Consider the following 27099-nt stretch of genomic DNA (forward strand, 5'->3'; position numbering starts at 1 on the left):
ATTTTAAGTGCATTGACTTTCTTGTTGTCAAAGATTACAATGCAGTTGTGTTCAAACACTGCAGGGAGTTCCATCTCCATCACTATCCCTCTCCACCCCCCTATCAACATGGACCTGTTAGCATATTACTTGGACATCAGGATCACAATATCAGACCCTACAGAATCATAGGTTTGTCACAATACAGAAAGAGGTAATTCGGTCCCTTAACACCTGCACTAGCACTTCAAATGGGCATTATTTCCTAATATCAATCTCCTGATTTTCCCCGTGCCTTTGCACATTATTTCTATTTAAGTTAAAACTCAACAACACCAGCTTATAGTCCAACAGGTTTAATTGGAAGCACTAGCTTTCGGAGCACCGCTCCTTCATCAGGTGGTTGTGACACAAAGCGGTGCTCCAAAAGCTAGTGCTTTCAATTAAACCTGTTGGACTATAACTTGGTGTGTGATTTTTAACTTTGCACACCCCTGTCCAACACCAGCATCTCCAAATCATTTCTATCGAAATAATCATCCAATGCTCTCTTGAATTCTTCAATTGAAACTCCGTCCACCATATTTCCAGGCAGTACATTCCAGACCCAAATGATTCACTGACTGATAATGCTTTTCTCACTTTATCCTTGCAGATTTGCACATCACTTGAAAACTATGCCCTTTTATTCTTGTTCCTTTTATGACTGGGAACAGGTTTGTTCATTCCCATCTACTTTATCCAATGTGCACATGATTTTGAAAACTCAGTCAAACCTCCTCTCGGCCATTCTCTCTCAGAACAGTCTCAACTCCTTCAATCTAACATCATCACTGAAGTTTCTCATTCCTGAAACCATTCCTGTAAATTGCTTCTGCTCTCTTTCTTCAATGCACTCACATCCTTCCTATAATGTGGTGTCCAGAACTGTACACAATACTCCAGCTGAGGTCTAACAAGTGCCTTGCACAAATTCAACATCACATTGACCCTAACCCTTACCCCAACCCTTACCCTTATCCTAACCCTAACCTAACCCTACCCCTATCTGCAAAGGCTATTGGAGACAGCAGGAAGAGCAGATCTAATAGAGAGTGCTTTCAAAGAGCTGGCACAAGTACAGTGGGCCAAATGGCTTCCTTCTGTGCTGCAAAATTCAATGATTATTCTCTTCTGAAGAAGACACATGTTTGACTTGAAATGTCAACTTTGTTTCTCTGAATACGAAGCTACTAATCGTGTTAATATTTACAGCTCTTCAGAGAACGCTAAAGTCATAGAGCAGAGTAACAGAACCTTCAGTCCAACCAGTCCATGCCAACCCTAATCCCTAAATAAACTAGTCCCACCTGCCTACGCTTGGCCCTTATCCCTCCAAACATTTCTTATTCATGTACTTATCCAAATGTTTTTTAAACATTATAACTGTGCCTGCATCCTCAACGGGGCAGCACGGTAGCTCAGTCGTTAGCACAGCTGCCTCACAGTGAGAGGGATCCCGGTTCAATTCCCACTGTCTGTGTGGATTTGGCACATTCTCCCCATGTCTGCATGGGTTTTCTCCAGGTGCTCCAGTTTCCTCCCCAGTCACAAAGATGTGCAGGTCAGGTGAATTTTGGCCATGCTAAATTGCCCATAGTGTTAGGTGCATTAGATTAGATGAGATTACTTACAGTGTGGAAACAGGCCCTTCGGCCCAACACGTCCACACCGCCCCACCGAAGCGCAACCCACCCATTCCCCTACATTTACCTCTTATCTAACACTACGGGCAATTTCGCATGGCCAATTCACCTGACCTACACATCTTTGGACTGTGGGAGGAAACCGGAGCACCCGGAGGAAACCCATGCAGACACGGGGAGAACGTGCCTGCCTGAGGCAGGAATTGAACCCGGGTCTCTAGCACTGTGAGGCAGTAGTGCTAACCACTGTGCCACTGTGCCGCCCAGGGTTAAATGTAGGGGAATGGGTCTGGGCAGGTTGTTCTTCGGAGGCTCGGTGTGGACTTGTTGGGTTGAAGGGCCTGTTTCCACACTGTAGGTAATCTAATTTAATCAAAACTTCCTTTGGAAGTTCATCCCATACAAGAGCCACTCTCTGTGTATAAAAATTGCCCTTTGTGGCTTTTTGAAATCTTTCTCCTCTTGCCTTAAAATTATATCCCCTAGTCTTGAATTCCTCCACCCTAGGGAAAAGACACCAGCCATCCACCTTATTTAGAACGACTTTTCTGTTTTTATTTCAAATTTCTAGCATACACAATACTCCGCGATTATTTAATTGACGATACCCTCGTGATTTTATTGTGTCTAGTGTGCACTGACAATCCTACCTCCGTGATTTTCTACACAGTTTGTAGAAAGTGATATGAAGGACTGGGCATGTTACGCGAGGTACAAGATAGAAATAGTCCATTCAGCCCAACTAGTCCATGTTAGGACACTGGCTCATAACCACAATGCATTATTTAACGTTTAATTTCAAGATGTGTTTTTTTTGTTTAGAAGAGAACTGCCATAGAGAAATAAAGTCTGCAAATGTGGATTCAGTTGCTGGCTGACAAGGTCCTGTGTGGGACCCATGGGAATGTCACACATGTTTAGTGTTAGGGAAACTTCAGAGTGAGAGAAATGTAACAGGAGGAGATAACAAGGGAAGACTTGCTACCTAGCATCCTCTAAGCAGAAAGCCAGCTCTTACAGATTTTCTTGTGTTTTGCCCTTTGTTATAATCAGCCTCTGGGTGAGGTTCTCCAATTTGTTTTGATTCCAGATAGGATGCTTCCAATTGCTAAACACTCAGGTGAGGAAGAATGAACTTGCTCCATTTCTTTGTTAATGCACTGCTTTGGTTGGTCACAGCAAGGTCAATATATAAAAGATTCCTTCCCTTGTGGGTACATTTCTCTCTCATCCGAATGAACTCATTTGTTTTTAAAAGGAGACAATTTAACCAGGCTTGTGCAAAGACAGTGAGTTTACTAATGACGAAACAGAAGAAGAAATAGTCATGCAACACAGATACCAGGAGCTAGGAATAGGAGGTGAGCAATGGTGCCTCTGGCTCGGATGTTCCACGCATAATAATCATCATTCCAATGAGGATCGCAGCATTGACCTCCTGTTCCAAAGGCGCTGCCATGCACAGACCTCAGAGATCTGCGCAGAAGGAAAAAAGAATTAGAGGGAACGCTGGAAGTGAGTCCAAAACAATGGAAGTGAGTCCAAAAAGATAAATGTTAAAAAAGATATATGGATCAGTCTTTAAATTGTTCATGAAGATCAGAGAAGATGTGGCACAATTGCCCTTGACATTGTCAGTTGAACAGTCAATTTTGAGATTCGTGGGTTTTCAAGTTGGCAGAAATCCTATTGTTCTGATCCCTTTGGGCAGTGCTTGAATTAGTGCAAGGACATTTGAAATAACTGTTTCTGAAAATAGTGACCTTCACAGCACTGGTATCCACACAATATGATGTCTGGCCAATAACACAGACAGGACTGGTGCTGCAGTCATTTTTAACTCCTTTTTGTATATTCACAGTAGATAAGACATGCATGTCTTCAAGACTTGGAGATGCCAGTGTTGGACTGGGCTGTACAAAGTTAAAAATCACACAACACCAGGTTATAGTCAAACAGGTTTAATTGGAAGCACTAACTTTTGGAGCATCGCTCCTTCATCAGGTGGTTGTGGAGGACACAATGAAGGAGCAGCGTTCCAAAAGTTAGTGCTTCCAATTAAGCCTGTTTGACTATAACCTGGTGTTGTGTGATTTTTTAACTATGTCTTCAAGAGGTGGTGTTTTGCTAAATAAAGGGATACTCGTGCTCCTCATGATCTCCTCTTGTGAAATCTCTCCCTGTTTGACACTTCCCTGACACTGCACAGATGCAACATTCCATTGTCCTTATGTAGGAATTTACAAAACAGTCACTGAACCTGCAGTTCTTTCCTGTGGCAGCCATCTTTTAAACAAATAAATTTAGAAATTAAAAATATAAAATGTCTGTAAATACTGTATAGCTCTGTTGCTTCATCAAAACACATTTCAGGAATATACAGAATATGTTTAAAATTTACTGCTGCCCTGTTTTGTGTATGCTTGTGGGAGAAGGTGTATTAATGGTAAAAATAAATTTTTCCTGAATTTCCTCCTGGAATTATGAGTGACCATTTTATTTTTTAAATATAAATTCACTCATGGGACCTGGGCATCACTGGCTGGGCCAGCATTTATTGCCCGTCCCTTGAGAAAGTGGTGGCGAACTGCCTTCTTGAACCACAGCAGTCCTTGTGCTATAAGTAGATCCACAATGCCCTAAGGGAGGGAATTCCATGATTTTAACCCAGTGACAGTGAGGGAACGGCAATATATTTCCAAATCAGGTTGGCGAGTGGCTTGGAGGAGAACTTGCAGATGGTAGTCTTCCCATGTATCTACTGCCCTTGTCCTTCTAGATGGATTGTGGGTTTGGAAGGTGCTGTCAAAGGACCTTTGGTGAATTTCTGCAGTGCATCTTGTAGATAGTACACACTGCTGCTACTGAGTGTCAGTAGAGAGAATGGATACTCGTAGATATAGTGCCAATCAAGCAGGCTGCATTGTCCTGGATGGTGTCAAACCTCTTGAGTGCTATTGGAGTTGCACCCATCCAGACAAATGAGGAGTATTCCAACACACAGCTGACTTGTACGTTGTAGTTAATGGATAAGCTTTGTGGAGTCAGGAGGTGTTTTACTCATTGCAGTATTCCTAACCTCTAACCTCCTCTTGTAGCCACTGTGTGTATGTGGCAAGTCCAGATGAGTTTATGCTCCTTGGAAACCTCCAGGATGTTGATAGTGGGAGATTCAGTGACACCATTGAATGTCAAGGGACAGTGGATAGATTGCCTCTTACTGCAGATGGTCATAGCCTGGCATTTGTGTGATATGAATATTACTTGCCCGACATGTTATGGCCCTTCAAATTGTAAAAAGTACATTTGACAATATCCCAGAGGGACATAGGGCTGCTCTCTCATTAGAGAAGTATCTTGTGGTGGTTTAACCTGAAATTCACCACACCACCTCACCCATAAGAGACTGCGTTACTGATAAAATTTTAACGCAATTGCAAGCTGCCAATTTTAAGTCTCTATAAACCTGAGCAGTGGGTACAAAGTTGCAAAATGTATGGCATCTAGATGGTCCAGGTTCTATTAACTGAAAAGTACAGAAGACAATATGCCATGAAGCAAGGAGCAGGGACCCTAGGCTTGGGTTTTAGAGACCTATAGACTATAGGAGTAGGGAGGCGAGGAGTTGGATGAAATGCTGAGAGGATGTTTCCTGTAGACTATAGGAGTAGGGAGGCGAGGAGTTGGATGAAATGCTGAGAGGATGTTTCCCCTGTGGGAGTAACTAGAACTCGGGAGCACAGTTTAAAAATAGGGGCCTCCCTGCTAAGACCAAGATGAAGAGAAAAGCATTCCAAATGGTGAAGCACATTCGAGGGGCCAAATGGTCTTCTGATGCTCCTGGATATTGATAATGGGAGACTCAGTGATGGTAACACCATTGAATGTCACACTTTAGCCACTGTCTGCTCACTGGAAAATTCCAGGCAGTGCAAACAGAGGCCTCCACAATCCCTATAATCGGCTGGGGAAAGCAACACTGAGTTCAGCTTCCGGAAAGTGGCTCAGAGGAGGGACTGTGCTCGGAAACCGCCAAGCTATCCTGTGCCTGGAAGCTCTGGAATGCCGGACTCTGTTGCAACCACTGGAAATGATTAAAATTTCAGCCCAACAATTCTCCTGAATGTGACCTGGTCAATCATTGTCGGTTCAAAAAGAAAATTAAATCACTATGTTTTCAGAGGGAACCTGGTTCCGTCCAAAGCACTGTATTCGGTTCTGCCAAGTTTGCGCTCAGTTTCTCAATGTGGCCTCAGTTCAGACAAGCACAAACACTCAACCTCTCCCGACGCTTATCGCTTTCGGACATTCAAATCAAATGCAACACAGATCCTACTTTTACAGTTATTGATAAAACAGGTATGATATGTCATGTGAAAAGCTCAATTAATTCAGAATGTCAGGCCCAGCATGGCCACAGCGTGGACTTACACACATACCTCGAGGTTATTCCAAAGCGGTCTCACGGACTCAAGGTGAAGCCCAGCACGGTCTGGAGTAAAGACCCAACACGATCGATAGACCAGGTGCCAGCATGGACTGTGTCGGAAGGACTGTTATTCTGAATTTATTATTTCCTTATTTTTCTAATTAATTCGTATGATCTGTATTGCTGTACTTTTGATTCCTTTATTTTTCCAATTTTTAATCCCTAAGTGTTAGGAATCTGTACCTAGCTAAGATGGCGCCGTGACCTGTAAACCTTTCACAGTGCTCATTTGAGTACGGATGACAATAAACCTAATTCTAACATCAGATGGAGTCGCATAAATTTGCCTGAAATGTCAATTTTCCTGCTGCCTAATGCTGTGCTGCTCCAGCACCCATTCTCGACTCAGCTCCAGCATCTGCAGTACTCACTTTGTATGAATTATTCCCCACTGCTGCCTCAAACACCCATTGAGATTTCTTTACACCTAAGACCATAAGACATAAAAGCAGAATAGGTCATTCAACCCACTGAGTGTGCCCTGTCATTTACTGAGATCTTGGCTGATCTGACAATCCTCAAGTCCACTTTCCTGCCCTTTCCCCAATAACCTTTGACTCTCTTCCTGATTAAAAGTCTTTCCATCTCAGCCTTGAATATAATTAATGGGCCCAGCCTCGACAGTAAAGAATTCCACAGATTCACTACCCTCTGAGAGAATAAATTCCTCCTCATCTCTGTCTTAAATCCACAAGTCTTTATTCTGATATCATTCCTTCTGGTCCTAAACTCGCTCAAGGGGAAACAACGTTTCTGCAATCAACCTGTCTAGTCCCCTAAGAATCTTGTATGTGTCAATAAGGTCACCTCTCACTCTTCTATATTCCAATGAGTACTTCCAGACTCGACCACGGTGAGAAAATCCTGACCAGCTTCCCACTCTCCACCACCCACAAATTCAGCTCATCCACACCACTGCTGGCATTAAATTACACATGCCAAGTCCTGCTCACTCATCACGGCTTGTGCTCAGAGATCTATACTACCCAGCAGTGCCTTCATTTTAAAATATCTATTCATAGCCTTTTCCCGTACTCCCCAACTCTGTAATATCCTCCAGCCCAACAGTACTCCAAGCTCCCTGCATTCTGTTGCATGCCATTTCAATGTTCAGCTGCCTGGGCCCTAAAATTCCCTTCCACAACATCTCTCCATCTCCCTCTCCTTCTTTAAGATACTTTTGATGAAAACCTTTCCGTCCCTTCTCCTAAGAGAACCTCATGTGACTCGGAGTCAAATTTATTTGACAATTTCCTCTCTGAAGCACCTTGGTGCATTTTACAGTGTTACAGTATAATTGTTAAATGGAAATTGTGTACTGCTGCTCAGTTAATTGAGCTATGTTTTGTAAAACGCAAGCCACTACTTTAAAGATGTTGAGACTGTGGGAGCCCGTTGCTGGAGAAGTGGGGCTCGGGGAAAGTTATGTTTGAGAGTCACAGGATGGCAAGTACATAATCTGCTCCAAAACTCAAAGGCAAGTGCGGCGGCCAGTAAATTCTAGAGATAAGTCAAGAACATTTCTCAAGCCTTTTATGAGGCTTTGTGTTTAAGAAGAAGCCTTAACAAAGTGATGTCAACGGTTGCTGCGAAGATGGAATGTAAAGAAATACACATTTTTTTCTTCTTCAAAACACATAGCTGTGTTGGGGACATCTTGCTTGCAGCACAAAGAGTTTACTCACTAAACCACCTACTGAACATGCAAAAAGCTATTCAGTCCAATCACCAAACAGTCAAACTCTGAGCTCTTCACATTCCTTAGTTGTGTGAGCTTAATTTTATTCAAAATCAACCGCACTGGAACAACCGAAACTTTAAACACAGTGAAACGTCCCGAGGTGGAAAACGTTACCTCATCAGGGCAAGGAGCGAGAATTGGAGAAATGTGGGGATCATCATAGAATCCCTACTGTGTGGAAGCAAGCCATTCAGCCCATGCCAACCCTCTGAAGAGCATCCCACCCTGACCCATTCCCCCTACATTTCCAAAGGCTAACCCTGGACACTATGGGGCAATTTAGCATGGTCAATCCACCTTAACCTGCTCATTTTGGACTCCGGGAAGAAACTAGAACACCCAGATGAAAACCACACAGATACAGGGAGATATGTACACAGTCACCTGAGGGTGGAATTGAACCCAAATCCCTGGTGCTATGAGGCAGCAGTGATAAACCACTGAGCCACCGTGCCACCCTCTCAGAGGATTGCAAGACCAGATGAGAGAAGAGTAAGACCAGACGGAAAACAAAGATGTCAGTTTTAACACTCAATCATCAATTCATAATTTCTTCCCTGCTAAATCTTTTGTTCTATTTTTGATTTAGGTTTTGCAATGCCTTAGATTCTGTTGGATGTAGAAATATGCACTGTTGAGGAAGGCCAATCAGTTCATCGAGGCCAGGTTGCTGCTAGCTCTTCAACATGAGTTACGTGCTTGAGTCTGATTTCCCTGCACAGTCAGGGCAATAGGTTCAATGCTTTGAGCAGTGTTGAAACTGAAGATGACAGTGTAATAAGTTCTCTGTAAGAAGAGAGCAGAGAAATTCATGACTACATCTAACCGTGAGGAAGGAGAAAGCATGTACCCAGAACTGATGATACAGTGGAACTTGATTCACCAGCGTAGTTGAGCTAAATAGTGTCAGTGCACTTAAGAGGTAACCAAATGAACAGAGAAATAGAAATGGGATAGAAGAGTGCACTGAAGAGAGGTGGGTAGAAGCTAAACATTAGCATGAACTGGTTGGGCTGAATGGCCTATTTCTGTGCTGGTTCTGCCCTTGGTTCAAGTCCAGGTCTTGAGCACAGAAATCAAGGCTAACTCTCCAACACAGTACTGAGGGAGTGTATCATGATTGCAGTGTGTCATCTTTTGATGATTAGATTAGATTCCCTACAGTGTGCAAACAGGCCCTTCGGCCCAACAAGTCCACACCAACCCTCCAAAGAGTAACCCACCCCCCTCTGACTAATGCACCTAAACAACAATGGAAAATTTCTCATGGCCAATTCACCTAACCTGCACATCTTTGGAATGTGAGAGGAAACCAGAGCACCCGGAGGAAACCCACGCAGGCACGGGGAGAACATGCAAACGCCACACAGATAGTCGCCCACGGCTGGAATCGAACCTGGGACCCTGGCTCTGTGAGGCAACAATGCTAACCACTGAGCCAGTAAGGTGTGACCCAGCCAGTTGGAATGTAGGAGATCAAGCAAGACATTTATAAAATTGTGAGGAATAGAATAGAGTTAATGGTAGCTGTCTTTTCCCTCGGGTGGGAGATTTCATGACTAGGGGGCACATTCCTGCTGAATGGCTTTTGCTGCTCCTCGGATGCTGCCTGACCTGCTGTGCTTTTCCAGCACCACTCTAATCTTGGCACATTTTAAAGATGAAAGGAGAGAGATTTTAAAAAGACACAAGGGGCAAATTTTTTACACAGAGGGTAGTTTGGGTATGGAATGAACGTCCTGAGGAAGTGATGGATCCGGGCACATTTACAACATTTAAAAGACTTAGCAAGTACATGAATGTGAAAGATTTGGAGGGATATGGGCAAGGAGCTGGTAGATGGGACTAGTTTAGTTTGGGATTATGTTCGGCATGGACTGGTTGGACCGAAGGGTCGTTTTCTGTGCTGTATGACTCTATGATTCTAAAAGCAAGGGAGTTGTCCCCAGCACCCTGTAGAATATCTATGCCTCGACCAACATCTTGAAAATAACAGATCATCTGGTTATTACCACTTTGCTGCTTGTGGAATCTTGTTGTGTGGAGGAGAAAGTGAGGACTGCAGCTGCTAGAGATCAGAGCTGAAAAATGTGTTGCTGGAAAAGCACAGCAGGTCAGGCAGCATCCAAGGAGCAGGAGAATCGACGTTTCGGGCATAAGCCCTTCTTCAGGATTCCTGAAACGTCGATTCTCCTGCTCCTTGAATCTTGCTGTGCACAAAGTTACTGCCGCATTTCCCATATTGCTACAGTCTCTATACTTCAAAAGATATCTAATTGGCTGAAAAATGCTTTGTCATATTGGAGGGGGTTTGGGGGAGAGGGGGGTGGTGTGGGGGTGGAGGTGAAATGCCTGTAACAACCACAGACTTTTCCTCCTCTCTGTTACCCTTCGTTCTCAGTTGCAGCGTCAATTTTGTCGAATAAAAATTGCAATACGTTCACAATTAGTGAGCCTAAATTTCCGCAGACTCTCTGGAGCTCTCTCCATCACTGCCGAGCATTCAGGAGTTTCAAATGCTTTCTTGCCCTGACTGAAACTCCCCAACCAAACTAACTCCATAATTCCCTAACTCCCTAACTCCCTGACTCCTGACCTGCGCAGGCGAGGGTGAATCGATAGAGTGTTTTCATTCCCAGCTCCATTATTCTTCCCACTTTTCACCTCTGTTTTGCAAGGTCACGAATGAGTTACAACATTTAAAAGTGCATGATCTGGATCAGTACCTGAATAAGGAATGCTTGGAGGGACATGGGCCAAGTGTAGACAGGTGGGACTAGCTTCGTTTGGATTATGGTCGGCATGGACTGGTTGGGCCGAATGGCCGTGCTGTATGACTCTATGACTGAGACTATGACATAAAGTCAAAGAGTAGTTCTGTTGAAGAGTCATACCAGACTCGAAATGTTAACGCTGTTTCTCTCTCCACAGATGCTGCCAGACCTGCTGAGTTTCTCCCAGCATTCTCTGTGTTTGGTTCAGAATCTGCCATCACTGTCTCACTTACTAGCTTTGCACCTAAAGGAGTGACAGTTTAACCTCTGCGTTACTTTCTAATATATAACTGCCACTAGAAGCGATGACCAGTCAATTCCTGATCTAAACTGATTATCTGTGCAACAGATTATAATTTTATATCATTTTGGAGGGCCCTTTCTTATTTTGTTCTGTCTTGTGAAAGTTGGTCATGTAGGATTTTAGAATGGAGATAAGGAGAAACTTCTTCAGCCAGAGAGTGGGGAATCGATGGAACTCACTGCCACAGACGGCTGTGGAGGCCAGGTCACTGAGTATATTTAAGACTGAGATAGATAGGTTCTTGATTGTCAAGGGGATCAAGGGTTACGGGGAGAAAGAGAGAGAATGGGGTTGAGAAACTAATCATCTGTGATTGAATGGTGGAGCAGACTGGATGGGTTGAATGGCCTAATTTCTGCTCTTGTGTCTTATGGTCGCATGGTCTCGTGGATTTTAAGAGTGAGCAGTGAAAGGGAGAACAGTCACCAATTAGTGACTGCACATTTGAAGTTAAAATGGTTGGAAACAGAAGAGGAGAACAGAGGGATTGAACTGAGGACCTTTGGGTCTGTGACGGACTGGGTTTGGGTAAGAGCATGTGGGGTAAAACTCCTAGCCCACATGGTTAGAGTGAAGGTGTAAGACGAGGCATTTTACAGCTTCAAAGAAGAAATTAGGAGGAAGGCCAAAGGCAGCCACCTGATCAATTACAATCCAAATCCTCACATCTAATCGATCCCTTCCTTTCTAACGGTCTTTCATTTTCAAACCTGTGTTTGGCCTCTTCCCCACCTTGACCTCTTTCAAACTTCTGCTCAGCCCAACGATCGAGGAAGCCTCCCGTTCCTTGGGGAAACATGATCGTTGCCCTCAAAAAAAAATCAGCACTCCCTGCTCCAACTGCACCTTCCACTAGCCCCAGCTCCGACACCCTCGGCGGCCTCTTTTTAACCCGGGTGCTGCAATTCTCCAACTTGTCAGCTCTGCCCTACACGTGTCCCCAGGGCAGAAATCCACTATCGGGGTAAGGGGACAGCGGCTTCGAACTCTCTCCGCACTGCCCAGCTTCAACGGCAAAGAGCTACCTGCCTGCCAGCGATTGTGACTGTGCAACACAGCGGGGCCACAGCAACAACAATGGCCTGCATTTACGTAGCACCTTCAATACCGCAACACCATCACAGGGCATTTTAAAGGACTGTAAATCAGATCGGGTTCTTTCTCTTTCCCCCAGGGTTAAAGCTCTGTCTGTCTGTCTCTCTCTCTCCTTCTCTCTCTGAAACACACACACATACAAAACACACATGCACACGCACACACCCAGACCGAACCCACTGAGCGCCCACCCCCACTCCCCCCCTACACCCATCTTACCTTGGGGGTTGGGCTGGAGATTGCGCCTCATCCAGTCGTAAGGATTCCGCCTCGGGGAGCTGGGGGAGAGCTGGGGGACCATGGTGCTCATGGAAGGCAGCAGGCCAGCCCCACCCTGGGGCTGCACGGGGGTGAAGTCGGAGGGGCCGAACGCCAGCTGCCCCGGCGAGGTGGTGACAGCGGGGGCACCTGCTCCATAGCTGTGCCATTCGTCCCGGGGTGGCACATAAGGGGAGCTCCAGGTGCCGGCAGGCTGAGGGTGGTGCGAGTCCGTGCTGATCCCAGAGACATGGTGGTGATAACCGGCAAAGTCGGAGTACTGAGGAGGGGGAGGAGGGGGTGCAAAGTTCTGGGGGCTTAGATTCAAGCTAGGGTGCCTCACCGAATTCGGATACATGCTACTTTCCTTATCCAGGAGGTAACTGACATACATGTTGGCTGTGTCCAGCCAGGAACATGCTGAATCTCCACAAGCCTGGAAAGGGCAGTTTTGGTTCTCGCTCACAGTTCGTAACACTCCTCCCTGACACACACACTCACACACGCGTACACACACACACACAAACACACACGCAAACACATGCATGGTTTCTCATTAACCATCTCTTACTTAAAACCCACCCTGACGTCACAGCCTGGCTCTCTGTCTTTGCTCATTTGCATTGAAAGAATTTTTTTCTCACTCCCAGAGATTACAACTTCAAACAGAGTAACAAAGGTTAAGGAGGAGGGATATTCTCCTCATTCCCCCTCGTCCCTTGCTACTAGTGCTGGGTGATAGGATTGAGATAAAGAAAACACCAGGTTCAGAAAAATGGAGACAGATTAGGCAACAATTTAACAAGTTTATTGAGAACTTTCCTCAAAGGATTCTGTTGCTACAGATTCACTTTACATCCCAAATCTTACATATTCAGTTAGAATATCCAGAACATAAAAGTAGGGGCAGATGTCAGCCATTCTGCCCCTCTAACCTGCTGCACCATTCAATACGATCATTACTGATCTGTTGTGACCTTGATGTCGAGGTGCCGATGTTGGACTGGGGTGGGCAGAGTTGGAAGTCACATGACACCAGGTTGTGGTCCAACAGGTTTATTTGAAATTCATAAGCTTTTAGAGCATTACCCCTTCATCAGGTGATAAAGGAGCAGCGCTCTGATTTCAATGAATTTGTTGGATTATAACTTGCTGTCTTGTGACTTCTGATGTGGCCTTAACTCCACCTTCCTGTCTGTCCAATATAATGATTGACTTCCTTGTCAATGCAAAATCTCATTTACTGAAGCCTTGTTTATGTTCTATGATTTGGAGATGCCGGTGTTGGACTGGGATGTACAAAGTTAAAAATCACACAACACCAGGTGAGAGTCCAACAGGTTTAGTTGGAAGCACTAGCTTTCAGAGCGCCACTCCACAACCATCTGATGAAGGAGCGATGCTCCAAAAGCCAGTACTTCCAATTAAACCTGTTTGACTATAACCTGGTGCTGTGTGATTTTTAACTTTGTTTATATTCAATGACACGGCTTCTGTGGTTTCTGGGCATGGAGAATTGCTGAACCTCTAAGAGAACAACTTCCTCCTCATCTCTGTCTTAAATTGGAGGTTGCCCATTTTGAAAATGTGTCCCCTAGTAAAAGTCCACCTAGGTCTCTCTGCACTGCGGATGAACGTCTCTCCATTTAAATACTCTGCTTTTTTAATCTTCCTGCCAAATAAGCAACCTCACATTTGCCTACATCCATACACTAACTGACAATATTTTGCTCACCTTTCCACCTCTCAATGATCCTTTGCAGACTTATAGATCCTCTTCACAGTTGAGCCAGTCTCAATCAGACCCATTCTGGACTGTGAGTGCTTTTAGTCTTTGGAAACTGACCATTCCAATGTTCTCCTGTTCAGTCTCACTCTCCTTAAATTGTGCCTCTGCTGGCAATATCCTAATTCTCATTAGTGCACCACTGATCTACATTGACCCCCACTCCATCGATGCCATAATTTCATCCCTCTTTTCAAATCCCTCCCTGTTCTTCTCCCTCTGCATCCTCATAACCATCTCAAGCCCCACAATCCTCCACGGTTTCTGTATTCCTTTAATTTTGGTCCATTATACTTCCACTATTCTAGTTGCTTCATCAATAATTTGCCATGCCTTCATCTTTCAGAGGTTAAAATTGGAGAGACCCACAGTTCTCGGAGGGTTGTTAATATTTGTAGTGATTGGAACCAGGTCAATCTTATTGACTATGAGATACTTGAGGGCCAATCAGGGAGCCCTGAGCAATAGATATAAACAGGAAATTTTTGATTTAGTCCCTACCCTCCCCTTCACTGTTTTGATCACACAGCACTGCCCTTTGATGTGAAGGGCAGTGTTTGTCACTGGCCACCCGGGTGTTTTCCTATCTTCCTGGTGGTGGAAATTGAATAAAGATTCGTGCACTTTGTCTTTCACTGTGTCTCACACCTGCACACACACACCATGGGTGCTGGGGATAAAATAAGCACTACCGCATTTAGGTGGTAGTGTGGGGGTTAAATTAAGAAAAAAAAGAAAAAAAAAAGAAAAAAAAATAAACAGGAAATTTTTGATTTAGTCCCTACCCTCCCCTTCACTGTTTTGATCACACAGCACTGCCCTTTGATGTGAAGGGCAGTGTTTGTCACTGGCCACCCGGGTGTTTTCCTATCTTCCTGGTGGTGGAAATTGAATAAAGATTCGTGCACTTTGTGTCTTCCACAAAAGAAGAAAAAATAAATAAATAAATAAACAGGAAATTCAGAATCTCCTCACTCCAGGGACTGACTCCAAACTGGCTGGCCAAAACCAGTGTACTACACTCACATAAATAAAGAGCGACTTGGTTACAGGATATCGGCATCTGTGCAGTTATTTTCAGTATTGAAGGTAATACTCTGATAAGCAGTGTCGAGGCTATGGAGAAGCTTGAGTGGGAAAGAAGAACTGGAAGTGAGCCAGATGCATGGTGTGTTGCTATCCGCAGTAGATTGTAAATTCATGCCAACTCACTGCTCGAGATGAAGCGTGCCACCAACAGCCTCTTTAAGGGTAGGAAACAGCAGGCCTGCTTGGACTAGTGTCGGAGAAGGAAACTACTTCCTAGTCTAACTAGAAATGTCTCTTGTAGTTCATAGAGTAGTAGAGTCATACGATACAGAAGCAGTCTTCTGTCCAACTCATCCGCAGCGATCCGACATCCCATTTGCCAGCACTTGGCCCATATCTCACTAAACCCTTCCTATTCATGTACCCATCCAGATGCCTTTACATATTGTAATTGTACTCACCTCCACCATTTCCTCTGGTAGTTCATTCCATACACGCACCACTCTCTGCTCCTTATATCCCTTTTAAATCTTCCCCCTCTCACATTAAACCTATGTCCTCTAATTTTGGGCGCCCCTGCCCGGGATAAAGGTCTTTGGCTTTTCACCCTATCCATGTTCCCGCATGATTTCGTAAACCTCTGTAAGGTCACCCCTCAACCTCTGATGCTCCAGAGAAAATAACCCCTGACTATTCAGCTTCTCTGTATAGCTCAAACTCTCCAATCCCTTCTGCACCAAACACAAATTTATTTCATGTTAGCCTGTAGTTATAGGTTATACTTATACAATCGACATTGTTACAGAGGCATTTCAGGGGAATCAGAAGTTAGATCTCACTTCTTTGAGATCTGAGATTCTCTACCCACAAGTCCATATGACATCACCATAGTGGGTGGTGCTCATGGAACTTGTCAGTATTAACCCTTTTAGACCCATATACAACAAAATGCTGAGCCAGAAAGGGTGGCAAAAGCAGATTTATGAGCAATTTCCTCAGTGGAATTGGAGACATACTCAAAGAGGAGACATTTGCAAGGTCATGCGAGAATGGTACTAATCAGATAGTTTTTTTTACAAATACCAGCTCAAATGAATCTCCTAAAGGGTATGGTTCTCTTGCTACATTAATCACTAGTATCCCAGGATCTTTCTCTTGAATTATCCCATAGACATGCCTTTTGGATGAGATGGAAAAAGCAAAGTGCTCTCAGATGGATCTAAGAAATCTATTCATAATGCTATTGGTGAATATTGATCACTCAACCAATATATTTTTTTTAAAAATGCATTGCATCATTGCTGTTCAAGGGATCTTGCTCCTTACATTTAATACACAGCAGTTAATACACTTTAAAAGTGCTCTCAGCCCAACAACCTTCAGTTGTTTTATCAACTACCTTCCCTCCATCATAAGGTCAAGAGTGGGGATATTCACCAATGATTGCACAATGTTCAGCACCATTTGCAACTCCTCAGACACTGCTGTAGTCTGTGTCCAAATTCAGCAAGACCTGGACAATAGTCAGGGTTGGGATGATAAGTGACAAGTAGCATTCACCACACAAGTTAAAAGCAATGACCACCTCCAATGAGAAAGGCTCTAGCCATTCTCTTTTGACATTCAATGGCATTTTGACCACTGAGTCCACCACTATACTAGAGGTTACCTTTGACCATAAACTGAATTGGGCTTGCCATATAAATATAGTGGCTACAAGAGCTGGTCAAAGGCTAGGAATCCTGCAGTGGGTAAGTCAACTCCTGTCTCCCCAAAGCCTGTCCACCATCTACAAGACACAAGATAGTAGCGTCTACACTTTGCTGAATCAGTGCAGCTCCAACAACTCTCAAGAAAATTTTGAGCATCCAGAACAAAGCTGTCTGCTTGACTGGCAACCAATCCACCACCTTCAACATTCACTTCCTTCATCACTTTTGCACAGTAACAGCAATATGTCCTATCTATAAAATGGTCTGCAGCAATTCACCAAGGCTTGTCCAACAGCACCTTCCCAATACATTACGTCACTACTTAGGACAAGGATTCAAAATGCATGGGAAAACTAGGCAAACTCCCCTCTCAGTCAAATATCATTTTACTTGGAAATATATCACCGTTCCTTCATTGATGTTGAGTAAAATTCCTGGAACTCACTCCCTAAGAACACTGGGGGTAATCCTACACCACTGGGATTTCAGCGGCTTAAGAAGACAGCTAAATGCCACACTTTCCAGGGCAATTCCAGGACAAGGAAGGGGAGAAATTCCACAATGTGTACAAGAAAACTTTCTGGGATAGTACATTTCCAGTCTAACCAGTTGTTCTGGATTTTTGTCCAAGGAAATTAGGCAGGCCAGGTGGACAACATCAGAGTTGGGGACCATTTGGGAAATAACAATCATAATAGAATAAGGTTCAATATTAAGCTGGAAGGGATAAAAATCAATCACTGATTAAGATACCAGACTGGAAAAGGGTAAATGTTAGGGGTCTAAAAGTTGAACTGGAGAAGGTTGATTGGAAACATATTTTGGTTGATTAAATGGTGGATAAAAAGTGGGAGTATTTTAAGAGAGAGATGAATAGGGTACAAGCTGAGTACATTTCCGTGAGAAATAAATATAGTGTGTCTAAAGCGGGAGTAGCCTGGATAACTAATGTGTACAAGTTGGTGTATTGGGAAGGTGCTGTTGGACAAGCCTTGGTGAATTGCTGCAGACCATTTTATAGATAGGACATATTGCTGTTACTGTGCAAAAGTGATGAAGGAAGTGAATGTTGAAGGTGGTGGATTGGTTGCCAGTCAAGCAGACAGCTTTGTTCTGGATGCTCAAAATTTTCTTGAGAGTTGTTGGAGCTGCACTGATTCAGCAAAGTGTAGACGCTACTATCTTGTGTCTTGTAGATGGTGGACAGGCTTTGGGCAGAATGGTGGCTCAGTGGTTAGCACTGCTGCCTCACAATGCCAGGGACCTGGGTTCGATTCCAGCCTCAGGTGACTGTCTGTGTGGAGTTTGCACATTCTCCCTGTGTCTGTGTGGGTTTCCTCTGGGTGCTACGGTTTCCTCTCACTGGTTAGGTAAATTGGCCATGCTAAGTTGCCCATAGCGTTCAAGAATGTTTAGGTTAATTGCATTAGTCAGGGGAAAATGTAAAGTAGTAGGGTAGGGGAATGGATCTGGATGGATATTCTTCTGAGGGTTGGTGGGGACTTGTTGGGCCAAATGGCCTGTTTCCACACTGTAGGGATTCTATGATGAGAAAAATAATGACGAGAAAGGAGGCATATGATGCATACCAAAGAATAATGGAAATTGAAATCCAGAATGTCTCAAATGTAGAGGGGAGCCCATGGCTAGAATAGGAAGGCCAAGAGAAAGCATGATAAAAAATGGCAGGTTGCAATAAAACAAGTAGTGAGATGTTATTCAAACCTATTAATAGTAAAAGATTAGTGAAGAATAGAGTGGGGCCCATAAGAGTAAACAGGGTAAACTACTCACTGAAGGCAGAGGTACTAATGATGACTTTGCTTCAAAAACAGAAATTACTGGAAAAGCTCAGCAGGTCTGGCAGCATCTGTGGAGAGAAATCAGAGTTAACATTTCTGGTCAGAGTGACCTTTCCTCAGAACCTGTCCTCAGTACTTTGCTTCTGTCTTTACCAAATTCTGAAAATGGTGACAATGGTCGAATTGAAAATGTGGGTGTTGAGCAAGTGAACAGTGTAGTGGTAGCTAGAGAAGAGATGCTCGAAAGGTTTGCAGCATTTAAAGTTGAGAAGTCATCGACAGGGATGAGATTGCTGAGAGAGATAAGGGAGCAAATTGCACAGCCATTGTCAGACATTTTCCAGGCCTGTCTGAATACAGAATTTATCCTGGGGACCTGGAGGATGGCAAATGTGACACTGTTGTTTAAGAAAGGGGCCTGGGGTAACCCCAGAAACTTACAGACCTGTCAGCGTGACATCAACAATGGGAAAACTGATGGAGGCCATAATATGGGATAAGGTAAATATAACTTATTTCTGAAAAATAAGTTATACTTGTCAACGTGGCTTTGTTGCGATTTGTCTGACTAATTTAATTGAGTTCTGTGACAAGGTGACACAGGCAGTGGAAGAGGGCAGTGCTGTGGATGTTGTATGTTTGTACTTTCAGAAAGCATTTGATATGGTGCCACCTGGCAGATTGGTTGGAAATTAGGAATGTTTGGGATTGATGGGTCCTTGGCAGCATGGATTAGAAACTGGCTAAAAGATAGGAAACCCAGGGTAGGGGATAGATAGGCATTTCTCAGATTGGAGATGAGTTCAAAGTGGTGTTCCCAGGGATCAGTGTGGGGACCCTTGCTTCTCCTGATCTTTTCATGGGTGCTGAGGGCAAAATCTCTCAGTATACAGATGATGCTAAGCTAAGGCGAATAACGAATTGTGAGGATGATACTGAGTGACCTCAGAGGGATATTGACAAGTTGGTGAAATGGGCAGACACCTGGCAGATGAATTTCAATGCAGAGAAATGTGAGGTAATGCATTTTGGTAGAAGGAACGCAGAGACAGCACAGACCTCAATGGGACAACTCTGAGGGGAATACAGGAGCAGAGGGACCTCAGGGTTCACATACATGATTCTCCGAGGTGGCCAGGCAAGCTAAAACAGTTTTAAGAAGGCTCATAGGATCCTTGGGTTTATAAATAGAGGCTGAGAGGATAAAAGCTCCCCCTCTATAAATCATTGATCAGACCATATTAGGAGTAAAATGTTAAGTTCTGGGCACCTTATTTAAGCAAGTATGTTAAAGCCCTGGAAAGAGTGCAAAGAACATTTATTAGATTAGATTAGATTACTTACAGTGTGGAAACAGGCCCTTCGGCCCAACAAGTCCACACCGACCCGCCGAAGCGTAACCCGCCCAGACCCATTCTCCTACATTTACCCCTTCACCTAACACTACGGGCAATTTAGCACAGCCAATTCACCTAACCTGCACATTTTTTTTTTGGATTGTGGGAGGAAACCGGAGCACCCGGAGGAAACCCACGCAGACACGGGGAGAATGTGCAAACTCCACACAGAGAGTCGCCTGAGGCGGGAATTGAACCCGGGTCTCTGGCGCTGTGAAGCAGCAGTGCTTACTAGAATGATATCAGGAATTAGGGATTTTTGATACAAGGTAAGATTCAAGAATTTGGGCTCATCCTCCTTGGGGCAGAAAAGATTACAAGGTGACTTCATTGAGGTCTTTAAAATTATGAGCAATTTTGAAAAGGCAAAACAGGATATTCTATTTCTATGAGTTACTATATCAGTAACTAGGGCTCACAACTTCAAGATCATTAGCAAGAGAGCTGAGGAGAAACTGCTTTCAGAGAATTGTTTAGATTTGGAATGCGCTGCCTGGGAGACTGGGGCAAGTGGATTCCATAGGACCTTTCAAAAGAGAGCTGGGTATATATGTGAAAATACTAAATTTAGAGGGCTGTGGAGATAGAGCTGGAGAGTGGGACTAGCTGGGTAGCTCCTTCAAGCGCTGGTACAGACATAATGGGTCGAATTTCTGGACGGTAAAATTCAATGATTCTAGTTAGGGACAACAATAATGCTGGCCTAGCCAGTGGTGCCCACTTGCCATAATCAATTTAAAACCATTTCATTTGTTGCACAACACTTCCAGACATCTTGAGTTCATGAGAAATGAAAACGCAAGCTCTTGATATTAGTGGAAATGCCATTTCCTTTTCCTTATTCTTTCACAACATGTAGGCATCACTGGCAATACCAACAGTTGCTGCCCATCCCTAAATGCCCTTGAGCTGAGTGGTTTGTTTGTATTTTCAGAGGGCAGTTTCTGTGGGTTTGGAGTCACATGTAGGCCGGGCTGACTAAGGACAAAAGATTTCCTTTCTATAGTGAACCAGATGAGTACTTAGAACATTCTTTTAAATTCCAGATTTAATGAATTGAATTTAAATTACATCAGTAGTATCAAAGGCCCCTCCCACCCTAGTTATACTCTCTTCCGCCATCTTCCATTGGACAGAAGATACGAAAGTTTGAAAACACATACAGCAGATTCAAGAACAGTTTCTTCCCCGCTGTTATCAGTCTTTTGGACGGGCCTCTCATTTATTAGAGTTGATCCTTCTCTGCACCTTCTCTGCAGCTGTAACATTATATTCTGCATTCTGTTCTATTACCCTGATATGTAAGATATGATTTGCCTGGTTAGCATGCAAAACAATACTTCTCACTGTATCTAGGTGTGTGACAATAATAAATCAAATAATGTCAAAAAATGTGAGATTTCATCCCCAGATCATGAGACTGGCTCTCTGGATTCCAATCATATCATGTCCTGCCTCCCTTTATTTCATGTGAGACATGAAACCAAGAATGGTTTCAACCCTACAATTCCATTCAGAAAACCAGGAAATTCCACTGCTACTCTAGCTGACAATTATCCTTCAATAAACACCATTAAAACCAGCCATTAATCATGTTTAATGTTGCTGGGATCTAGCTGTCCACAGTTACTTACAAACTAGTGACTATGCTCTGAGACAAAATCTTTCCAGTTGCCTTCTCAATGGTAAAATGCTGGGATGAAATGTAGGAAAGAAAGTTTGTTTTTTGACTTGGCCCACTCCGTTTGCAGTTTCACCTTAATCCCAGACTTGGCCATGAGCAAGGAAGTTGCATGCTGGGTCTCTGCCTTTGCAATTACTTCCTCAAGTCGCATCGCTTTGTTAATTCCCCTTTAATTAAAATGGCGTGATCAGATGGGCATTTCAACCTTCAATGTTAATGTGATAAGGGGACAATAAAACAATAAATCTGTCAGAAGACTGTCGGCTCTTTTCATATTAACTTACAAAGTTAAGACAGATATTACAGAATGACCTTCACACCATTGACCTCTGACCTGAAGATCTGAGGTAAATGGAACAACCATGGGCTGTTCTTAAATAGGTCTTAAATAGGCAATCTTAAAGGATTACACTTACCTTGCAGTGCTTCAATACTGTTGGTTTTTAACTGTTCAAAGCCTCTAATCCCAGCACAGAAGGAGGCCTTTTGGCCCTGAAGAAGGGCTTATGCCCGAAACATCGATTCTCCTGCTCCTGGGATGCTGCCTGACCAGCTGCGCTTTTCCAGCAACACATTTTTCAGATTTGGCCTATCATGCATGCACTGGTTCTATTACCCAGTTCCAACCTCCTGCCTTTTCTCTATATCCCTGCACACCTTTTCTATCCAAGTAATCATCCATGACTCCCCTGAATTCCTCAATTGAACCTGCCCTCATTACATTTCCAGGAAGTGCATTCCAAACCCTCACAACTCGCTGACTGAAAAAGCTTTTTCTCACTTCACCTTTTAAACCAACTATGTCAATGTCCAGGAATCCATGGAACATGCATTTCAATTATAATCATCCATCAAAATGTAATTGAGCCTATGTGTGCAACTTCAACAACTCTCAAAACAAAGATTTGCCACCATCCAAGACAAAGCAGCCCGCTTGATTGTCACCATATCTACTCCCTCCACCACCGCCACTCAGTAGCAGCAGTCTGACTACAAGATGTACAACAGAAATTCAGCAAAGACTCTTAGATAGCACCTTCCAAAGCCGAAGCCACTACTACCAAGAAGGCCAAGGGCAACAGATTCATGGAACAGCACCACCTGCTAGTTCCCCTCCAAGCCACTCACCATCATGACTTGGAAATATATCGCCGTTCCTTCACTGTCACTGGGTCAAAATCCTGGAATTACCTCCCTAAGGGCATTGTGAGTCTACCTACAGCACATGGACTGCAGCAGTTCAAGAAGGCAGCTGACCACCACCTTCTCAAGGGACAACTAGGGACGGACAATAAATGCTGGGCCCAGCCAGTGACACCCACATCCCATCAGTGAATTAAAAAAGCATCTTCTGAGACTCTGGCACCATAAGCGAAAGGTGAAAAAAGACCTTTCAAAAGAAGGGTCACTGGATTTGATACATTAACTCTGTTTTCTTTCTACAGCTGCTGCCAGACATGTTGAGTTTCTCCAGCAATTTATTTTTTGTGTTTATAAAAAAAATTATTTTTGCCAGACACTGAGGCTATTTCATCCAGTGCAAAGGAATATGGGAAGGCATTGTTGGTGGAACATATGAAGAGTAGTGGGTGCATTCCTTTCTCCAGGGCTGGTTGGATAGTGATAATGCTTCAAAGTTATTGGAAGTGCAGGTTAGGGTTCCCAACTCTGCAATACACCCCAGAGTTCTCAGAAATTACGGTTGGAGTGGGTGGCTGTGGATGATTTTCTGGAAACCCACAACATGAGAAATGGGCATGCAGGGTGAATGAGAAAGGTGGTATACAATATCTCAATTTCCCAACTAAGTTGGGACGCAGAGGTTTGGAGGGACATGGGCCAGGAGCAAGCAGGTGGCACTAGTTTAGTTTAGAATTATATTCAGAATGGATTGGTTGGACCAAAAGGTCTGTTTTTGTGCTGTAGGATACTATGACTCTATGAGGTAAAAACAATGACTGCAGATGCTGGAAACCAGATTCTGGATTAGTGGTGCTGGAAGAGCACAGCAATTCAGGCAGCATCCGAGGACAGGCAAAATCGACGTTTCGGGCAAAAGCCCTTTATCAGGAATAAAGGCAGAGAGCCTGAAGCATGGAGAGATAAGCTAGAGGAGGGTGGGGGTGGGGAGAGAGTAGCATAGAGTACAATAGGTAGGTGAGGAAGGAGATGAAGGTGATAGGTCAGGGAAGAGAGGGTGGAGTGGATAGGTGGAAAAGGAGCTGGGCAGGTCGGACAAGTCCGGACAGGTCGAGTTACTGGAGGTTAGAAACTAGGATGAGGTGGGGGAAGGGGAAATGAGGAAACTGTTGAAATCCACATTGATGCCCTCCACCTCCTCCAAGACTTCCGTTTCCCCGGCCCCCAATGCCTCATCTTCACCATGGATATCCAATCCCTCTACACCTCCATCCGCCATGACCAGGGCCTCCAAGCCCTCCGTTTTTTCCTCTCCAGACGTTCCCAACAGTACCCCTCCACCGACACTCTCATTCGTTTGGCCGAACTGGTCCTCACCCTTTACAATTTCTCCTTTGAATCCTCCCACTTCCTCCAGACCAAAGGGGTAGCCATGGGCACACGTATGGGCCCCAGCTATGCCTGTCTCTTTGTTGGCTACGTAGAGCAGTTGATCTTCCGTAATTACACCGGCACCACTCCCCACCTCTTCCTCCGCTACATTGATGACTGCATTGGCGCCACCTCGTGCTCCCGCGAGGAGGTTGAGCAATTCATCAACTTCACCAACACATTCCACCCTGACCTTAAATTTACCTGGACCATCTCTGACACCTCCCTCCCCTTCCTGGACCTCTCCATCTCCATCAGTGGCGACCGACTTGACACTGACATTTTCTACAAACCCACCGATTCCCACAGCTACCTGGATTACACCTCTTCCCACCCTACCTCTTGCAAAAATGCTATCCCGTATTCCCAATTCCTCCGCCTCCGCCGTATCTGCTCCCAGGAGGAGCGGTTCCACCATAGAACACACCAGATGGCCTCCTTCTTTAGAGACCGCAATTTCCCTTCCCACGTGGTTAAAGATGCCCTCCAACGCATCTCATCCACATCCCGCACCTCCGCCCTCAGACCCAACCCCTCCAACCGCAACAAGGACAGAACGCCCCTGGTGCTCACCTTCCACCCTACCAACCTTCGCATAAACCAAATCATCCGCCGACATTTCCGCCACCTCCAAACAGACCCCACCACCAGGGATATATTTCCCTCCCCACCCCTCTCCGCCGTCCGCAAAGACCGTTCCCTCCGTGACTACCTGGTCAGGTCCACGCCCCCCTACGACCCACCCTCCCATCCTGGCACTTTCCCCTGCCACCGCAGGAACTGTAAAACCTGTGCCCACACCTCCTCCCTCACCTCCATCCAAGGCCCTAAAGGAGCCTTCCACATCCATCAAAGTTTTACCTGCACATCCACTAATATCATCTATTGTATCTGTTGCTCCCGATGCGGTCTCCTCTACATTGGGGAGACTGGACGCCTCCTAGCAGAGCGCTTTAGGGAACATCTCAGAGACACCCGCATCAATCAACCAAATCGCCCAGTGGCTCAACATTTCAACTCCCCCTCCCACTCTGCCGAGGATATGGAGGTGCTGGGCCTCCTCCACCGCCGCTCCCTCACCACCAGATGCCTGGAGGAAGAACGCCTCATCTTCCGCCTCGGAACACTTCAACCCCAGGGCATCAATGTGGATTTCAACAGTTTCCTCATTTCCCCTTCCCCCACCTCATCCTAGTTTCTAACCTCCAGTAACTCGACCTGTCCGGACTTGTCCGACCTGCCCAGCTCCTTTTCCACCTATCCACTCCACCCTCTCTTCCCTGACCTATCACCTTCATCTCCTTCCCCACCTACCTATTGTACTCTATGCTACTCTCTCCCCACCCCCACCCTCCTCTAGCTTATCTCTCCATGCTTCAGGCTCTCTGCCTTTATTCCTGATGAAGGGCTTTTGCCCGAAATGTCGATTTTGCCTGTCCTCGGATGCTGCCTGAATTGCTGTGCTCTTCCAGCACCACTAATCCAGAACCACTATGACTCTATGTCAAGCCTCAGACTGGCCTGTGACAGATTCCTACCTTTGCATGCACCAAATACTCATCACCATAATACGTTATGTTTAGTAAAGTTCGACCTTTAAAATAAAGTCAGCAGCGCTCATGAGAATCTTGTGGCACCTAGATCCTGTTGATCAAAGGCAATGAGCACCGCATGGCTTTGTGCAGCTATGTCTGAGGGCATGAGTTTTCTCTGACATACTGTGAGGACCAAGGAAGTGCAGTAGGGCAATGATTTCCAGCATGGAAGCCGGACATTGGCAAGAGTGAGCGCCTGGTGTGGATGGTTAGCAATATCAATCAGGGTGGACGGTGTGGGGGAATTGAAGTGCGATGGGTCTGGTTTCCCGGGGTGATAGGAGCAAGTGGTCAAGGTAAGGTATCAAAGGGCCTAAAGGGTGGTGTCAGTACTGCCCACGTTGTGGATGTCAGAATATTGGCTCAGAAATTCCTCAACCATGCCTACTGTGATTGTTTTCGGGCAGTGCCCTCAACAATGGCATCCACTATGTTACACAGAGAGATGAGTACAACACTGAACAATTACAATAAAGGTTCAATAAGGAGTGAACGCAGAAAGCCTCAACATTGTTCTTCCATAAGAAAGGGAAAGGTTATCCCAGCCCTGGAGCCATTAATACATGCTAAACATGTGGTAAGCCAGTACGTTCAACAACCCTCTGACCAAGCTAGTTTCAACAAGTATCGATGATGGCCATTTGATAAAGTGAAAGCCATTGTCATGTGAATTAATCACAAGTGAGTTTTAATTTTGAAAAACAACAAAAGTCTCATGTTAATGAGGGATAGCAATGCTATGAGACAATAACAACAGGGACTAAGCCATTCAGCCCACCAAGCCTACCCTGCTACTCCAGGTCGTGGCTGATAACTACATAGGAACACAAGGAGGCCATTCAACCCATCGAGCCTACCTCATCATTCAATCCAATCACAGCTGAGTGAACAGTTCAATTTGGCCCACCCTCTTAACTATGTATACCATTGGTAATCAGAAATCTATCAATCTTTGGCTTCAACATACTCAAAGACTAAGCTTCCAGCATATAATAGAGAAATCCAAAGGTTCACATGGCTCTGAATAATAAAATTTCTCATCATCTCAGCCCAAAGAGACATCACATTTTATTTGAAATCATACCCCCTGATTCTAGACTGCCCAGCCAGGGGAATCATTCTACCTGCATCTGCTTTGTTTACCCCCTTTCAGTACTTTGTAAATTTCAATGAGACCGCCTCTCATTCCTGAAAAATC

General features: G+C 44.7%; 1 protein-coding gene and 1 long non-coding RNA gene across 3 annotated transcripts in view; one reads left to right on the forward strand and one right to left on the reverse strand.

Annotated features, from left to right (window-relative positions):
- cdx1b (caudal type homeobox 1 b) overlaps positions 1 to 12837 on the reverse strand; it is a 52169-nt gene extending 39332 nt beyond the window's left edge. For both annotated transcript variants that reach the window (XM_043703112.2, XM_043703111.2), the window contains exon 1: positions 12287 to 12837. In XM_043703112.2, coding sequence (XP_043559047.1) covers positions 12287 to 12719 — 433 coding nt within the window. In that variant the 5' untranslated portion in view covers positions 12720 to 12837. The remainder of the gene's footprint in view (positions 1 to 12286) is intronic.
- LOC148147480 (uncharacterized) overlaps positions 1 to 27099 on the forward strand; it is a 114438-nt gene that overhangs the window by 69313 nt on the left and 18026 nt on the right. The window lies entirely within an intron of this gene.

Source organism: Chiloscyllium plagiosum, unplaced genomic scaffold (genome assembly GCF_037043375.1).
Source record: "Chiloscyllium plagiosum isolate Xiang-an unplaced genomic scaffold, Cpla_swu_hap1 HiC_scaffold_16, whole genome shotgun sequence".
In the NCBI taxonomy this organism is placed as follows: Eukaryota; Metazoa; Chordata; class Chondrichthyes; order Orectolobiformes; family Hemiscylliidae; genus Chiloscyllium; species Chiloscyllium plagiosum.